We start from the raw sequence: 19603 nt of genomic DNA, 5'->3' as shown, positions 1-19603 counted from the left end.
ATATATATATATATATATATATATATATATATATATATATATATATATATATATATATATATATATTATAATTTTATCTAGCATGAAAGTTCAAGAACTGATGATAAAATAATCCAGTCAACCATAGAAATAATCGATAAATATACCTCTTGGCATTCATAATCATATTTGCAATTCCTTGACCAACAATCCCACATCCAAATCCAACAGATCCATACAATGCACCCTGAACACAAGATGTCAGGTATTCATAGGAGTGTCCAATTAAAGTAAAGAGTCAAACAAAGATGGCACCATGGTCCATGACCAATACCAAAACAAATGGAAGCATTCTATCAGATGCAATCAAAGTTTGATTATAGTATTGATGAATTTTTCATGAGTATATCACTTTAAGTTTTAGAACACATGGAACCTTGTAGAAGAACGTGGCAACACGCTGCATCACAGTGAATTTGCATCCTGGTCTTTGAGCTTCAAAAACACTGCATTCAAGTTATAATTTAGTATCACATTGATAATAATAATATTGGGTCAACCAAAAGTTTTGCTAAGCACAAATGAAGGGTAAGAGAAACTATTCCAAGTTCAATTGAAGACTTGCCCTCAGTGTTGTCAATCACGGAAAATAGTAGTTTGTTCTTCTGCTGGATCACTATGCAATGCAACAGTGCTATTACGCCACTATTTGATATTTTGTACTAAATAGCATATTGTGGAACAATAGCCAGTTGTTCAAATTCTGCTATGTTAAAGCACTATATAGCCGCTATAGTGGTTTAACAACTCTGCTTGCCCTAAACCCTAATTTTTGTTTAACAACGGCTTCCATATACAATTTCACATAATAATTGATTCCATGCACCAAATATAAATAAATTATTCCGGTAACATAGACCAAAATAATATTCAGTCTAGATGCAGCAAATTTACAAATTATGCACGCTAGATATTGTTGATATCACTAAACTATTCACTCTGAATTGAATTCACCAACTAGCTGTCTCTTACAAAACTTGACACTGTTCACTCCAAACTATTCAATCAACAAACCAGAAGTATCAATTGAAACAAGCTCTAATGGCTCTGTTAAAATATTATATTAGAATGTAAATAATTAGATTAGATGGCCTGTAAGTATTCCGATCCGTTAGTATTCCTGTCATTATGTTTGTTTAATACTCATAGTCTATATAAAGAACTTTCGTTGTGTAGTTGAAACATACGGGTTATTCAACATGTCTCTCAATACTCATCGTATTTAACAGGCTCCATGTGGTGTGGTAGAGACTTAGAGTTTAATAGATACACATTGATAGTGTAAATGAATTTTACACTGATATCCCATAGGAGCCATCCATTTTACCATGTTAATGTGTCATACCACTAATTTTAAAATGTAGTTACAAAAGTTGGTGATAGATTCTTATTGAACATCAGTGTAAAACTGTTTTTCTACTGACAGTGCATGTCCCATTTTCTCTTAGACTTAGGGTGTGTTTGGGAGCTTAGGAGGGGAAGAGAAGGCTTTAAAAAAAGGAAGGATAAAGTGGAAAGAACGGAGGGCTTTTGGACGGAGGAGCTTTGACGGTTTACTTTTCATCATAATACAAAATCTCTATAATTTGGGGAACTCAACAATTGCATTGAGGAGAATTTTGGGGGCTTTGATAAATTCTTCAAATCCAATCTATGTTGTGATAAAACTCTTAATATCAAAAATATATTGATCATAAACATTCATTTATCATTCTCTACAAAAACATTCTAAAAAAAGGTGAAAATTTTCTCTATTGTTTTCCTCTGCTCCGCCTCCCTGAAAGCGCTCCCCTCTCCTCCAAACTACCAAATAAAGCCTTAAGAGATAAGAATATTACCCCATCTTCACAATCACACCTTTTAAGTTTAGTCAAAAAAGAAAGAAGATATCGACAATGTATATATGAGATCATGTGTTTATTTTATCAAAAGGGAAGGAAGGAATGTAAAAAAATTGCAACAGAAATGATAAAGAAATGACATCATCCTTAATCATCAAGCGTAAATGCAGACACTAACCTGCTAGGAAGAGCAGCACAAACATGTTGAATGCGTCCAAGTAAACCCTTTGACAAAGAAGGCTTGCCAATTCGTGCATAGGGTGCCAACAGACCCACTAGAGCAATGTCAACAACCACTCCAACAAGAAGATCAGCAGCATACAACTCAAATTCAGCCCAGAAATCCTTGCCTCTTTGCCGAACCTCCGCAAAAGTTGCACAACAAGAATCTATAACAATCTGCAATGTGCCAAATCAAGGAAAACCAATTTGGTTAACCACATCTAAGTGTGTATTTGATTTCAAGTTGAATATCATCAAAATTGATTTTGTCTCGGTCAAACGTGATCTTAACATAAAAATACACGTGTGTGGTTGTTGTTGGTTAAAATTGATTTTGCCTCTGAATTTCGTTGTCTATAAGTGATAAAAAGCTTTTGCGTTGAGTGAAAAAATTTAAAGTAACCTTTACATCAAACTTGTTTTCAGAGTAAAAACATCCAAGTAAATGTTTGGAACTGAGTTCAATACCCAATTTCTCGTGTCCCAATACATTTGTGCCGTGATTCCTTAGAAGCTACGCAATGTGGCTATAGAATTGACGTGCATTTGATACTTTTTGGACATGAAAACAAACAGACCATAAAAGACAGTTTGTTTTAGTGGTGGATCAGATGTTGAAAGCACGTCAAAGTGGAAGCTACTATTTTTAACTTTTGTAAAATCACGGTCAAAATTGCCTTTGAACATGATTTGAATTGCACAAAAGCTTAACCAAACATACATTAAATATAAATCAATTTCCTCAAAATAATCACTCATCCAAACTTACTAATTCTAAACCAGCAAAAAAGCACACAATCAAGTTAACATCAAGCTAAAAAGCACGTGTTTGGTTTGGCGTAAAAGGCTCCAAACTCGTGCCCAACCATGCTTCTGCCGCTATTTCACAGAAGCTACAAAGCCAAGCTTCTAATGAACGTGCAAGATTTTCCTTGATTTTGAGTAAACATGGAAAACTCACCGTGCAACCAACCATACACTAAATCAATTGTCTCCAAACTAAATATAAACCCAATTAACATTTAGAAAACAAATTCCATTCAAAATCACACTAATTCAAATCCAGCAAAATGCTAAAAAGCACACAATTAAGTTAATATCATAAGATTCATAACCATAACCCTAATTGTGATACTACTACTAATGCAACAGTTTAGACAGAAACAAAACCAACCTCAGTTCCAACTTTAAAGAGAAAAGAAGGGTCAGCTAACATTCTATTTCTCAGCATTGAACAATTCTTCATCAGAAAAGCCAATGGCCATGCAGAACCCTAAAAAAAAAGAGCAAAATAAATGAATAAAAAAAAACTTGACTTTGAAAAAAAAACAAAAAAAAATTGAAACTTTGAGAAAACCCACTTGTAATAATTCTAAGTAACGAAGAAGAAACATTTCTCTAATGCCAGTGATTCTCGCAGCTTCTTCCATATCTGAAGGCAATGTAACACCACGCGCTTCAGCTTCTTTCATCACAGCTTCAAAATTCAACAAAGGTCCAAACTCTTCATCTCCTTCCCCGTCACCTTCTTCTCCGTTTCCATCACCGCCGTTGTCTCCTCCGTTAAAATCGCCGCCGTCATTTCCACCGTGATCGGATTTAGGGTATTCTAAAGGGGTAATTGGGTCTGGTTTGATACAGTGGATTCTGAACAAGTGGGGTTTGTGAAGGGAATGATTGAGAGTGATGGAAAATGAGGGAAAAGTATTGTTATTGTTTGATTGAGGTTGTTGGTTTGTTGTTGTAGTACATGTGATTGAGTTGTTGGCAATGGTGAAACTGAGTGAAGAAGAAAGTCGCATGTTGTTGTTGTAGTGCCGCCACAACGTTTGTTTTGTGAGAACGAGTACGAGGAGTTTGCAAAAGACAAAGTGAAAGTAGTTTTCGAACGAAATAAATAATTAAGGAAACAACAAGAACTTCCAAAAGTGTTGGAAACAAATAAAAAATAATAATGAAAAAATATTTTAAATCGTCGCCTGAGAGATTCGAACTCTCGCGGGGAAACCCCATGTACTTAGCAGGCACACGCCTTAACCACTCGGCCAAAGCGACGATGTTGAATGCTGAACTCTATTATTTTTATATATTATATCTTATTTATGTATGTTATCATCTACTAACCTACTATTTTTCCAATACTTTCTTCTTCTTCTTTTATGAAATAAATAAACTGAATGATATATATGGAATGTAATATTGATGTCTCTTTTTATTTCACCAAAATTGTATAGACATTATTGGAATGGGTTAGAGGTGTGCATCGTAGATGAGAGAGAAGTTTGTGGTCTTCTACTTCATTGTTTTTGGGTGTGTTCTTCAACTAAAATTTGTTGATTTTGTGCTAGATTTTAAGCGAATTGTTGAAATGGGAATATTTTTAAGATTTATGCTGTATTAAATTATTATAGTCAATTATTCATCTCGTATTTTAAAAAATTTCATGTTGATTTTGTTACGAGACAATTCATGCATTAACAAAAATATATATATCTTTAGTTAGTATACATCTTTATTGATATTAGGGGTGAGAGTATGATATGTCAGAATTTTGAAAGGCTTGAGTTTAGCTTAAGATTAATTTTTTAGTTCTAAGTCTGGTCTATGACCTAGCATAGACTTTATATTTGGTATGATCTGCTCTTTTTAAGGATTAACTTAAAAGTTTATTTAAAAGTCTTATTCACATGAAAATATTTAAATGTTATATTTTACATTTTTTTAAATATGCTAAACTATGCATTTATATAAAAGGGAAACTAATAAAATTATAATCAAATTTAATAAAATAATAACTAACGCACTGCAACAACCTTCAAAGAAAAAATAACAAAATGAATTCATAATCATATCAAGTTACATGCTCTATTCATACTAATTTACATGATGCTCTAGCCGTAGTACATGATGCTCTAGCCGTAGTACACGATGCTCCACATACCAATACCAATGTACATATTTATATATTAAACAAAAAATGATTTTTCTAACAAAATAATTTTTAAAAGATATAAAACAAACATCCATTTAAACCTTAAAAAATGATTTTTAGTTTCAAAGAATAGTTTTTTTTTTCTAAAGCAAACACACTCATTATTATCTCTCAAATAAATATGAAACAACTACTAAACGATTGATTAATTGAACAGCTACCAAATATGGAACCACTACCGAATATAGAATCGCTATCGAATATGGAATGACTACTAAATATGGAACGATTAATGAGTGATTGTCTAATTGATATACTTTAAAATAGGAAATAATATTATTAATAAATAATAATAAAAAATAACATTAATAAATAATAAAATATATATAGGTCGACTTGACCTAATAGTATTTTTTATAAGCCTGAGCATCACCTATTTAAATAAATAGACTTTAAAAATAGTTTGAGCATAACATTAATATTAAATAGGCAGGACCAGACTATAAGTAGGTCAAACTATAGACCCCTGACGGACGGCCTAGTCTATTCCCATCCCTAATTCATATTTCACAACGTATTCAACAAATTATTATTAATGAAAAATGGTAATAATATCGTTACAAAATCACTTGCTTGTCAAACTCAAACTTAATACAAAAGATGGAAAAATAATTCTATAATTCCTATTGAAAATAATTCATAAGCATGCTTTAAAATATTTTTTAGTCATTGTTTTGAGCTAACTTTAAATTAAAAAAGAATCTTCTTACTTTACTTATATGTGCCAAAAAAGTACACACAATAGTATCACAATTTAACAATTATGTATTCACGATGAAATAATGTGAACCTTTATATCATCTTAATATTTAATTTTTCAAACAGTCTAGTGGTCGTTTCGAACTCAAATTCCTAGTATTCTTAAGGAACATTTACAGATTTTTTAGTATTGATTTTTTCAAAAGTGATAAAGTAGTTTATGTCCCACATATTGCACGCAGTGGTTGCGTTCCTGGGACATGTGTGCGTTGGCCACTGCCTAAACGAAAGAAAACTTAGCAGGCACACGCCTTAACCACTCGGCCAAAGCGACGATGTTGAATGCTGAACTCTATTATTTTTATATATTATATCTTATTTATGTATGTTATCATCTACTAACCTACTATTTTTCCAATACTTTCTTCTTCTTCTTTTATGAAATAAATAAACTGAATGATATATATGGAATGTAATATTGATGTCTCTTTTTATTTCACCAAAATTGTATAGACATTATTGGAATGGGTTAGAGGTGTGCATCGTAGATGAGAGAGAAGTTTGTGGTCTTCTACTTCATTGTTTTTGGGTGTGTTCTTCAACTAAAATTTGTTGATTTTGTGCTAGATTTTAAGCGAATTGTTGAAATGGGAATATTTTTAAGATTTATGCTGTATTAAATTATTATAGTCAATTATTCATCTCGTATTTTAAAAAATTTCATGTTGATTTTGTTACGAGACAATTCATGCATTAACAAAAATATATATATCTTTAGTTAGTATACATCTTTATTGATATTAGGGGTGAGAGTATGATATGTCAGAATTTTGAAAGGCTTGAGTTTAGCTTAAGATTAATTTTTTAGTTCTAAGTCTGGTCTATGACCTAGCATAGACTTTATATTTGGTATGATCTGCTCTTTTTAAGGATTAACTTAAAAGTTTATTTAAAAGTCTTATTCACATGAAAATATTTAAATGTTATATTTTACATTTTTTTAAATATGCTAAACTATGCATTTATATAAAAGGGAAACTAATAAAATTATAATCAAATTTAATAAAATAATAACTAACGCACTGCAACAACCTTCAAAGAAAAAATAACAAAATGAATTCATAATCATATCAAGTTACATGCTCTATTCATACTAATTTACATGATGCTCTAGCCGTAGTACATGATGCTCTAGCCGTAGTACACGATGCTCCACATACCAATACCAATGTACATATTTATATATTAAACAAAAAATGATTTTTCTAACAAAATAATTTTTAAAAGATATAAAACAAACATCCATTTAAACCTTAAAAAATGATTTTTAGTTTCAAAGAATAGTTTTTTTTTTCTAAAGCAAACACACTCATTATTATCTCTCAAATAAATATGAAACAACTACTAAACGATTGATTAATTGAACAGCTACCAAATATGGAACCACTACCGAATATAGAATCGCTATCGAATATGGAATGACTACTAAATATGGAACGATTAATGAGTGATTGTCTAATTGATATACTTTAAAATAGGAAATAATATTATTAATAAATAATAATAAAAAATAACATTAATAAATAATAAAATATATATAGGTCGACTTGACCTAATAGTATTTTTTATAAGCCTGAGCATCACCTATTTAAATAAATAGACTTTAAAAATAGTTTGAGCATAACATTAATATTAAATAGGCAGGACCAGACTATAAGTAGGTCAAACTATAGACCCCTGACGGACGGCCTAGTCTATTCCCATCCCTAATTCATATTTCACAACGTATTCAACAAATTATTATTAATGAAAAATGGTAATAATATCGTTACAAAATCACTTGCTTGTCAAACTCAAACTTAATACAAAAGATGGAAAAATAATTCTATAATTCCTATTGAAAATAATTCATAAGCATGCTTTAAAATATTTTTTAGTCATTGTTTTGAGCTAACTTTAAATTAAAAAAGAATCTTCTTACTTTACTTATATGTGCCAAAAAAGTACACACAATAGTATCACAATTTAACAATTATGTATTCACGATGAAATAATGTGAACCTTTATATCATCTTAATATTTAATTTTTCAAACAGTCTAGTGGTCGTTTCGAACTCAAATTCCTAGTATTCTTAAGGAACATTTACAGATTTTTTAGTATTGATTTTTTCAAAAGTGATAAAGTAGTTTATGTCCCACATATTGCACGCAGTGGTTGCGTTCCTGGGACATGTGTGCGTTGGCCACTGCCTAAACGAAAGAAAGTGATAAAGGAGTTTAGTTGTTTAAGAAGAGGAATATTAGGATAGAGAGATAAAGGATTGTGGATTCAACTCTTTCACTAATATTTTTAACGATTAGTTACTAACAATTTGCTACTTCAAATAATAAATAAAAAATCGACCCTTTTAAAACGTGATTAAATATTTATGTTAAGCTTACTTACACGTTTAATTCATAGTGTTTAATTTGTAGTATAAATACAACTAAAATTTAATTTAATAAATACAAGAATTAAATGATATCATAACACCAAATTGTATACCCTAACAAATAAATTGAAGTTCTCTCATAAAGGGGTTGAGTTTAGTGAAAATGGCTAAATTCCAAAGATATAAGAAATTCAAGTTCAAAATTCCAAAGATATAAGAAATCCAAGTTCAAATCTCTACAAAGGTACTACATTTAGCGTTCAACGCGTCTTCAATATTCTTTCTTTTGGCGACAACAATGATCTTCAAAATTGAAGTCTAAAATAACAATTTGTACGGCCAACATCTCAAAATGAAGAATGAATGGATCTATATAAAATGTACAAGTTACAACAAGCTGAGGGAAAGAAATGGAAAATGTTCTGATATGTAAAATGCTTAAATAAAAAACCATAATGGATCGAGAAACATTTTCCTTCCCTTTCCCACGTACAAAAAATATTTAAACCACGCAACAATGCTATGTGTATATATATAAATAAATGAAAATAAAGAGGAAATTTGGTTTCTTGATTGTCAAGAAAAGCTTTCGGTGTGTCTGGATTTATGGGAGCGGCGTGCCCGATCAACTGACGGTCTCGGTGTGGATACCGAGCGATCAAGCGACTCTGGTTGAGCATCTGAAAATCGAGGAACAAGTTTGCATCCAAGTTTCCTCGCGAGTAACCGAGGAGAACCGCGCGAGCTGTGAGATTTGGTCACGGTTTTCATTTCCTGTTTTATTTTACCGAATTCTTCTTCAAGTTCTCCTACCCTAGTACTCATTCTATCCATATCCACTTTCAAAACCCGATTTTCGCGCACGACGGCCACCCATCCGTCTCTTTGTACAATTTCACCAGCCGTATCGCCTCGAGCAGACGCAGTCACTGTCGCTGCTGGAGCGTTTTCGCCATCCAATGTATTGAGACATCCGGCTAATGCCGTTCTCAAATGCAATTGTTCAAAGAATAATACTTGAAGAATAACTCGAAGGGGTAACCTATCATTTTGGGATGCATGAGCGCATGCATGGATTGAGAGTTTTTGGTAGTCAATAATGTTGCATAAGTCTTCCTTCTCGCTATCGGAGAGCCATGGATGAGCCTGCAAAGTATCATAAACAATCATCAAACTAACAATTCATGATCACAAATAAGCAAATTGAGTGAAAATGTAGTTCAGGAAAATCAATCAAACCTTGAAATATATGTCGAGTGCCCTATAGAGTCCATCGTGCAACGATCTCGACGACTCGGGAAGAGCCTGTGCAAGAGCGCGTAACTTTCCTGGTTTTAAATTAACATCAGACGCAATTTCTGCAATATAGCTATCTATCAACCTCGCAACTTTCTTTAAGGATTCGGATGATGACGATGATGCTTGCAGGTCAAGCGACGAAGGAGAAAACGCAGTTAAATTTGATTCCGTAGATATAAAATGATGGACGATATGTTCGATACAGTCTGTGTTGTATAATGCATCGGAATCTGCGTAAGCGGGAATGAGAAGACTATCTAAAGTTGCCAGTTCCAATTGCATCCCTATTCTCTTCTCTAAAGATTCCGTGCAAGTTTGATCAACATTCAATATCGAAGCTACACGAAGAAGTCCGAGTAAGAAACGGCAAAAAGATTTCCCCTTCTTTTGAGGAAGAAGTTTCTCAATGCTTTCCAACAGAACCCTCTGATCAACTGTAGCAGGCGTCAAACTAAAACTCGCAACCGTTCTTGTTTTTCCGCCTTTTCCACCCTGCCACCGACCCAAACCTGGCAAGTGCTTTTTAGAATAATACATTATGGCACCTGCAACTGTTTCGGGTCTCATACCTCTCGCTTGCATTGTCTTAATAAGCTTCTCAAACAAGCCGACGCTGAGATACGAGATGTCTTCAAACCACCACTCGGATTCTGAGCTCCGAATTCTAGCACCAGTATTTATACCATTCCAAAGAATGCTTCCACCAGGGCTCTGAAAACTCCCGTACATCATCATCGGCCATCCAAATAAACTCGGGTCTGTGCAAGCCATCGTAGATAGCGCGTTTAAACACTTGTCCACTAAATGAAAATTTTCAGCCCTCGATAGAACATGCTCGGAACTTTGGAGAGCTAATATACAATCTTTCCAGTTACGAAGTATATTTTTATGGAAAAAGCTCTCTGATTTTGACAACAAGTTACCTTCTTCGTATTCATCTGTCATTTCAAGGTATTCTGCAGCAGAGTGGACCAATACTACATTTTTTGCCGTCATCTCCAGCCGAAAACCATAACAGAATTTGGCCACAATCAAGAAAGTGTCAGGACCCCCAGGAAATCCTTCCAGCACCATTGTCAGGGTCTCGTCATATGTATTTTTGGATTCTTCATAGGTACGGGCAATTTTTCCACATTTTGAAACAAGAGGAAACTGCAGTTCCATGACATATCATTACTCAAAATCCAATGCAACATTACAAGTAATTTTTCACATCAAAGGCATAAAAGTACCACAATCATATACAAAAGCTTTGTCCAATAGCTAAAAATACTCACTTTTTCCTTTTAATTCTAATGAGAGGTCCTAGAAAACTACTAGTAATTGAGAAAGGGAAGGAACAAGTGTTTATGACAAGTGATAGACCTTATCTAGCACTACCTCCAATTTTTTTAGAAATTTAGTTATTGTTTTAAGGTTATTTACACAAACCGAGAAAATCAATAAATTTTGTTACTTTTGAACATTACTGACAAACAGTAGTAAATGTTGGGAACAAAATTCTTCTACAAAAGCATCAGGAGTTACAGAGGTAGTAACTTCCAAAATAAAAGATCAAATGAACTAAATGCATTTGAAATTGCAGCTTTTTAGTTATAAGCTATGAAGCACGGATACAGACACGGACACCAGACACAACACTAACACATCAAACCCAGTAATAGTTTGAGAAATTTAATTAATTGAACGTAATCAATGTGTCAGTGTTGGACACCAGAACACGTTTAGTGTCGATGCAACAGAGGTTATAATCAAAGATGAAACCTTTGGCAAAACAGATAATTATTTTAGCTTCATCACTAACTAAACAATTCATAACTAGCAATTACAAAACTGCACTAATGTAAAAAAATTTGAGTAGAATATTCATGCACTGTCATAAAAAGTTTACACTGTTAGCACATTATAATCACTCATGGACATAACTTTAGAGGTAATTACCGTAAAAGTCAAATATCTTTAATGATCCAACGGTTGTGATTGATTGACAATGTAAAAACTATTTACACTGACTGTATATAACAAACCAACAGTAAAAGCAGGTAGGTCACAAACCAAGAGAACATTAATTGGTTTTGATCAAACTAAAAACTAAACAACAAAAATTAATAGGATAAACTAGAATAACCACACAAGGAAAAAAGTCCCAACAACTACTTCACAATCAATAGTAGCTTATTAATGGAAAAAAGGAGCAATTATTATGAAATGAAAGTGCATACCTTGTGAAGATGGAAAGTGACACCCTCAATTGACACATTCATATCACTTGGCAATCCAGCATCACTGAACCTATCAAAAACAAAAAAGGAAAATAGATCACATCAAACATCTCTTTTAAAACTAGAGAAAATTTAAAAGAGATGAATGTATGAATTGTACTTCAAAATAGATCCTCTATAGCCGACTACTCAGTTACTCTTTTTGGTTTCGCAGTGGAATTGACAAAATCATAGTAAGCCGTTGTGATTTTGCAAAAACTACATAGTGTAGCTTGTAGCTTTTGCAAAATCACGAGCCAATCTCATAGTGAAACCAAACACAGACTTAGTTTATGATTGGTTGCATTTTGAATAAGCTGATTTTGTAAAATTGATTTAAAAAGTGAGTTAAATGTAAAGTTATTTATGTTTTCAAATATTTATGTAAGTAAATTAAAACAACAAATTTGAGGCTAAAATCAATTATAAAGGCAAAATCTCCAAATTTGGGCGTCAAGTTAGAATTAATTCTAAAGACAAAATAAATTCTACTCAAACAAATCTAAACATGTCAAAATCAATTTTGACTCTTCTTTTAGTCTCTAGAATTGATTCTAACTTAAATCTAGAATTTGTAGCTTCTAAGTTCAAACATGATGGATTTGTAGCTTTTGAGACCAAAGTGATTTTTAGGCTAAAAATTAATTGTCAACTCACTTTTACACGAAGATATCCAAACATAAATGACATTATATTCAACTCACTTTTTAACTGAAATCAATTTTACAAAATCATTTCATTCAAAATTAATTTTAGTTACTGCAACCAAATACACGCTTAATCGAAGAGCATGCAGTGGAACAAAACATGTTATATTATCTTACAACTTACAAGTGCCACAACACAGGAAAACCAATTCAAACCAATGATCAAAGAAAATGCAACTCAGAAGGCAAATAATTCATGTGAAAGAAAAATGGAAAAAAAAAGAAGAATAAGAATTGAAGTTAAAAAGAGAAAGTTTATACCAGTGATGACCTTCACGACGAAACCCAGAAAGCTTTCCAGCTGGAGCCATGTTGAAGCAAGGAAATAAGTATCTTTTTTGTGTTGTTACTCTATCATTTTTGCCTCTAAAATTATTATTATTATTATATATTTTTTATTTAAAAAAAGGGAGAATGAATGAAGGGAAGGAAGAAGAAAGGAATAATAAGAAGAAAGAAGAAGAGAGTGAAGGAAAGTGTGTGTTGTGTCTTTATACGAAGAAAAAATAAATCAAAAAAGTGTGGTTGTTGTACAATACTACAAAGAATAGAAATAATTAATAGAGGAAATAAAGAAAGAGTGTTTTGGAACGGAAAATGACATAGTGATGAGGACGGCAGAAACGGTCGTGGTAAAGTAAAGCAAACGAGAATTAATTAAATTGTAAAATATAAGAGACCACTGTCTTAACCCAAACCGGTTTTTACTCTCATCATCATTCTTACTTTTATATAATAACTATATTTAAAATAATTGTGATATGTTAAAATTCCCGGCAAATTAAACGATATTACTTAATACTTAGTACTTTATTATTGAAAAACATATCTTTTGTCTTTCTTTTTTATATCAATAATTATAATAATAGATGTATAAAAATACTATATATTTTTTTGACAAATTTAATATATAAATACTTTTTTAATATTTGTAAAATGCGTTGGAGAGTAGAAATATTATTATACATATTTTTGTTTGATTTATAATATTTCCCCATGTCATGTACTAAAATAGCAAGACAAAATTTAGTATTTTATAATAATATTAATGTTAAATTATATAATTATTTACTACCATTTTGAATAACTCTAATTTGAATGAATATTTTAATTTCAATATATTCTTTTAGTATAGAAATAAACATAATGAATGATTTTCTTTATATTTGATGGTTGACATAAACGTATTTTCTTAAGAAATTTGTATTATCTTAAACTAAATTATTGTATTATCTCTAAATATAAGTCAACTTTCTAAGTCAACTTTCAAAAGTTATTCTCAAATAGAAATATTTTTTCAAACTACCAAATACATTAGTTTAGTTTACTTTTCTTTACCAAAAAATGTAATTAGTTTACTAAAAAAATGCAATTTTTTTTTTGCTGAAGCAAAAAAAGATATATAGCCTCAAATAGAAATTTCATTTGTAAATAATTATAAACAAATTTTACTTCATATTTCTTAAATGTAATACAAAGAAATGTTTACAATGTCTCTCTTATTTAATGATAATAGTTAAACTACTCTTTATTTAATTTATTTTTTTAAGAATCAATTTGAAATTTCAACTTAGTCACAAATAATTATTCAAATAATAGGCTTAATTTTCTTTTATTGAGAATGTATAACTTAAATATGATAAGTTATATTTTTACTATGCGAAATTTGGTCGAATTTTATTTTGGAGGGAGGGAGTAAATAGTAAATTTCCTATTACACAAGACATAGAGTTAGTGACATAAGCATATTCAAAAGAGAAAAAGTAAGTGACTTAAGCCTAATAGTAAAGGATCTAAGTATACATTATCACTAAAACTACATTATTTCCTTTATAAGTTATTTTTTAACGGTCAAATTAATAATTAATTTTTATATTAGTATTTCTTTTACTCGGATTTAAACTATATTTTTTTTAATTCTTCAACTGTTAGTTCAAATCATTTGAAGTACTCACTTACCTAAAAAGAAATGTTTCTTAGTGAGTGAGCTCAATGAATGATGAATATAAATAAATGAGGGACATAAGAAAGAGCATAGAGGAGCGTCACTTCACTCACTCACTGACTCGTCTAAGCTAAGAACAACATTAATGAGTGTGTTGAGTGTGATATGTTATGGAAATCACTTGTTGTCCCCCTCGCTATCTCATTCTCTCGATCAATAAAGTTTGTTTGGTTATTCTTTTGGATTGTGCACAACAACTTTGCCCCTTTGGAATGGAGAATCACGGTCCAACCAAACACGCGTGGTTTTGATCTCTCTAAACAACATTACCTTCCAATATGGGGCCCCCCTTGGAGGGGGTCTTGTTTTGTGGTTAAGGTCGTTTGGTGAGAAGTAGGACCCACTATTTGCTACTCATAAATTAAGCTAGCATTTGTCCTTTTGAGTTTGATTAGTAGTATTTGAGAATTTTGTTTTTTTTGGGTCAACCTCAGAAATTTTTAACTTGAAAAAGAGGAGAGGAATCGTTTAATAAACACCTTCTAGCTATGGGCCACTGTTAGTAAATGGACAAATTCTATTCTGGACTATACTCTATGGATATATTTAAAATTTTAATTATTATATTTGTGGATAGTTGTCAGACGTTGACGATAGTGATTGTTTTTATTTTTATAATAGAGATATGTATTTTATATTAAATTAATATTAATTTAATCACTCTCTTATTTATAAAAATAAAAAGAATTATAAACTATTATTTTAGAGAAGTGTTGTCAATTGTTGTTAGAATTTTTAATAGTTTTAAGTATTGGTTTACAATGGACTATTTATAAAAGTAATCCGCCAAAGAATTCACCCATAAGAATTTAATTACTACATTTGTTTTGAGCTCTTAAATATTTTGAGTCAATTAAAATATTAAATTTAATCAATATAAACGATGAATTTTACTAAATCAACCGTTAATTATTGATATAATATGTTGATGATCAAACACACAAAATTTTATATAAATACAAAATATGTAGTTATGTAATCTATCTATCAATATTTATTTATATTTTTTAAAAGTTTATTGACATTTATTTTAAATTATTTAATTTAATAAAATATCAAATAGTTTAAAATTTTATTTGTGGAGTCAATCTACTCAATAAAAAAAATTATTTGACTTTTGAATTAGTAAAATTTATCGTTAATGTTAAGTTATTAAATGGAATAACTTATTACAAAGAAATTCTTAGAAATATCAAATAGTTTAAAATTTTATTTGTAGAGTTAATCTACTTAATAAAAAAAATTATTTAACTTTTAAATTAGTAAAATTTATCGTTTATATTAAATTATTAAATAAAATAACTCATTACAAAGAAATTCTTAGAGTCAACGAATAATCACTCATTATTATAACTTAAAATGTGGGAATATTTTTTGTCGTAACAATTAACACGAATACTAGCAATACACTTCTAATATACACACATTTTAACAAACTCTCTTGTATTGATTCAAATTTACATAAATTCTACTAAATTGTGTAAATATTATTTAAATTTATCGAGGCTCATATGTATTTGAACCAATTTGAAAAATGAATTTAAAAAAAATGTGTTCTAAACATTATTTAATAATTAAAACCTTTCACTTACAAAGATGACCTTGTGAACTGAAGCATTTGAAAGAGTGAGCTAAATCGAGCATTGGAATGGCTGGTGAAAGATGATGATTAGGTAGAGTGGAATAGATTTGCAAAAGTACATGAAAATATGGATCTGCCTACTTAGATTTAGCAATATCTAAAAATAACATAAAACTGAACCGAGCGGTTAAACCAAACCGAACGAAAATCAAGATTTTACCAAACTATCATAATGGTTCATTTCGATTTTCTTTTTTAATTAAATCTTATACAATCCTACTTATGTTATAATTGACAATAAAACGACGAATATGACATAAAAATTGACCTAATTAATTATTTACGATATTACTATCAATAAATTTTTCATTATTTTCTCAAACTCTAAAAGGATTTTTGTTTGCATATAATGATCTTATAACTATAAAAATGTATAACATATGCAATGTGTCCATGTAGAAACGTTATACTAGCACATCTGATATATAAACTTCAGGACTTGCAAAAATTTAATTCTTTAAATATTCATTTTGTAATTTCATACAAATTTTTATCCTTCCTACCTATTTCATATCAACTTTTCACCTTTACAAGAATGAAAACAAAATACACGTTCATTTGCACACACTTTGGTGCAAATTAATATTTCATTTTTTCACATCTGCAATTGAAGCTTCTTAAACTCAATAATTCACATAAAAAGAATTAACTCACTCTTTGTCTATTTCAAATGTTGACACACACTATATGTTCTATTTTCTTAGAAGCATGCATGCAATATAATACACCACGGATAGAAACAACCAAATGGCAGTTACATAGTCTATTTAGAAACTTTGGAGTTGGAATAGTGGACCCAAGTGGTTATGAATCGAGATTGTGGCTTACAACCATAAAAATCACTATACTATTATATTTTTAGTCCTAATAAAGTTAACTACAAACAATTTTAGTGTGTAATAGAACTAAACATGTTTAATTATTCTGGAATTTTTAAATTTTTTGAGTGATTTTTTGTAAGTATGAAGATTATAGCAAGTTTATTCATGATAAGTATCTCCTATTCTAAATAAAATAAAGAAAAGAAATAGTTAATAATGTAACCATAGCAAATTAGTTCACTTTGCAATTTTGAAGATACCAACAAAAATGATTAGAGTTAAATACAGGTAATGAATAAGTACTGAATGATATTTCTCTCTTCTCTTTTCTCTTTGTAATCTTTTTAACAACTATATTAGGGTGTTGCTTCAAGTTTTTCAATAAGAAGATACCACAATATAATTTTCTCAACATATCACCTCCTCAAAAATTAACATCTCAATAATTTCACTAGAAGAAGCACCACAAACACAAAATGAAACATCCACAAGAAAAGAATTAACATATCCTTTAAGTTTTTGAAGTGTGACATATAAAGTCAGAAACAGAAACGTTGTAGTGACATTATGTGAAAGAGATGGAAACACGTGGTTAAATTTAAGCTTTAAACAAATGTTCTCATAAAAGACTCAATCAATATTAAGTAGCATAAAAATATTGTATAAAGTTAAAAATGTTGTAGCGACAAACATGAAACATAAAGTAACAAATGTGATACAAAATCAGAAATATTACACTCACACAAAGTAAAAATGTGCATTAAGTATCTATATATTATAATAAAGCAAACATGATAAACTGGCAAGTTTGACACGTGTCAACAAACTAGAGTTTTAAGAAAATATCAAGTTTCTATTAATAGAAATAATACGTGCTTATGGCCAATTAAAAAATAAAAGGAATGAATTAAAAATAAAAAGTTTTTTTGTAAAAAAAACATAAAACATCTGTTACATCACGATCTTTGTCCACGATACATCCGTTGAGAATTTAATGGTCAATTAAAAAATTAAAAATAAAATACAATACACCACGACCTGACATTTCACATTTTACGGTTGAGAATTGAGTGGTCAATTGAAAGATAATTATTTTTAAAACACTACTTTAGCAACCGCCAATTCAAATCTATCTATACAATATAATAAAGCAAAGATTATAATTTGGAAAGTTTGATACGTGTCAGCTAAACAGAGGGTTATGAAGATATCAAGTTTGAAATAATATTTTTTTTGGAATAAAATTAAATTTATGTTACACGACTTTGTACATGCGTTAGTTGAAAAGTTAGTGGCCAATTAAAAAATAAAAGAACTAATTAAAAATAAAATACACTACACCACTACTTACGTTTCACCGTTGAGAATTTAGTGGTCAGTTAGAAAAGAAAAAGAATAACAGCAAAATACGTTCAATTACACCCACCACGACGTGACACTTTTTGAAATTGTTTTTTAAACACTACTTTAGCAACCACTGTTTCAAATTAATTTATTTTATTTTACGAATTCTTTTAATTCCCTCGTACTTTCTTTCTTAATTCCTGTGCTCCGTAAACCGTCTCTCTTCAATACTCTCTCATTTTTTGTGTCTCCGTTATAAATATCATTTATATTATCTCGGTATATACAATTCTTTTTTTAAATTTTCTTTACCAAAACTTTCTTATTCATCTTTATCCAATGTCAATGTCTGAAACACAAAAATCTTCGTTGCTTCAATTTCTTCGTCAAAGTTTGTTACTTCAATTTCTCCAATAAATGAGGCATGAAATTTGGTTGTTAGAGTTGTGCGAATGTGGTTTCTGTTTTGATCTCCTCAATGTCAAACAAAACTTTTATGCAACGGAAATAGTACTGACATTCGCGAGCTTTTATTTATCGATTTGAGATTAATATTCCTGGTGGAACTATGTATTTGTTCGTGCTTCTAACAACTTTCTGGAGTATACGTTCACACGAATTACTTAAATGGTAAATTTTGTTCAATAAAAAGATTACTATTTTGTTATGTATATATATATTTTGTATTGTTTATGTTTCTTAATTTTGTCTCAAAAAATTGTAAATTTGTATATGTATATTTCTATCCTCTTATATAAGATTTGTCTTAATAATTCCGATTTTAAATTCACTCATAAATAGTCAACAAATTGTACATTTGTATATTTATATTTCTATTTTCTTATACCAGATTTGTCTTAATAACTCTGATTTTAAATTCTCTCACAAATAGTTGTTGCCCGTGCTAATAATTTTGATTTTAGGTTGTCTAATAATAGTGTTGGCACACAAATATATTAAATAAAAAATAATAATTTATTTAAGTAAATATAAAATTTATTTAGACTTCTTAACATGAATTCAATTAAATTTCCAGAATATTGAAGAGAAAAATAATAATTTATTTAAGAAAATATAAAATTTATGTATGAATTAAAAAAACAATTCATTTCATCGATTCATTCTGTGAGTAGTACTAAAATGAAATATATTTTGCCACTTGATACAGCAAAATTTATATTAATTCTTAAATGTCATGTATTTCATATAAATAACATATTTTGAATAATAAAAATAAAAATTCATTATTAGGTTACTTACTCATCTTTACATTTACTAATTTACTTATTTTATATATGT

At 29.9% G+C, this 19603-nt stretch overlaps 2 protein-coding genes and 1 non-coding gene across 3 annotated transcripts in view; all 3 read right to left on the bottom strand.

Moving 5' to 3' along the window:
* The window catches only part of LOC101492020 (protein RETICULATA-RELATED 1, chloroplastic), a 5050-nt gene extending 994 nt beyond the window's left edge, over positions 1–4056 (bottom strand). Inside the window, exons 1-5 of the mRNA XM_004487484.4 lie at positions 3464–4056; positions 3277–3375; positions 2059–2279; positions 416–485; positions 147–226 (exon numbers count right to left, since the gene is read on the bottom strand). Coding sequence (XP_004487541.1) covers positions 147–226; positions 416–485; positions 2059–2279; positions 3277–3375; positions 3464–3904 — 911 coding nt within the window. The 5' untranslated portion in view covers positions 3905–4056. The remainder of the gene's footprint in view (positions 1–146; positions 227–415; positions 486–2058; positions 2280–3276; positions 3376–3463) is intronic.
* A 19-nt stretch (positions 4057–4075) lies between these two features.
* TRNAS-GCU (transfer RNA serine (anticodon GCU)) lies at positions 4076–4157 on the bottom strand. Its single transcript has one exon. It is a non-coding gene; the product is annotated as a tRNA-Ser (tRNA).
* A 4258-nt stretch (positions 4158–8415) lies between these two features.
* Positions 8416–12984, bottom strand: LOC101492358 (BTB/POZ domain-containing protein At3g44820). Its single transcript, XM_004487485.4, has 4 exons — positions 12754–12984; positions 11747–11816; positions 9465–10676; positions 8416–9371 (listed from the first exon to the last, which is right to left on the bottom strand). Exons 1-4 carry the CDS (start codon positions 12801–12803, stop codon positions 8802–8804), a joined length of 1902 nt encoding a protein of 633 aa, XP_004487542.1. The 5' UTR covers positions 12804–12984; the 3' UTR covers positions 8416–8801.
* Between the last annotated feature and the right edge of the window lie 6619 nt (positions 12985–19603).

This window comes from Cicer arietinum, chromosome 1 (assembly GCF_000331145.2).
Source record: "Cicer arietinum cultivar CDC Frontier isolate Library 1 chromosome 1, Cicar.CDCFrontier_v2.0, whole genome shotgun sequence".
NCBI lineage: Eukaryota > Viridiplantae > Streptophyta > Magnoliopsida > Fabales > Fabaceae > Cicer > Cicer arietinum.
Note: the sequence above shows the minus strand (reverse complement) of the source record. Positions and strands in the feature narration are given on the sequence as shown.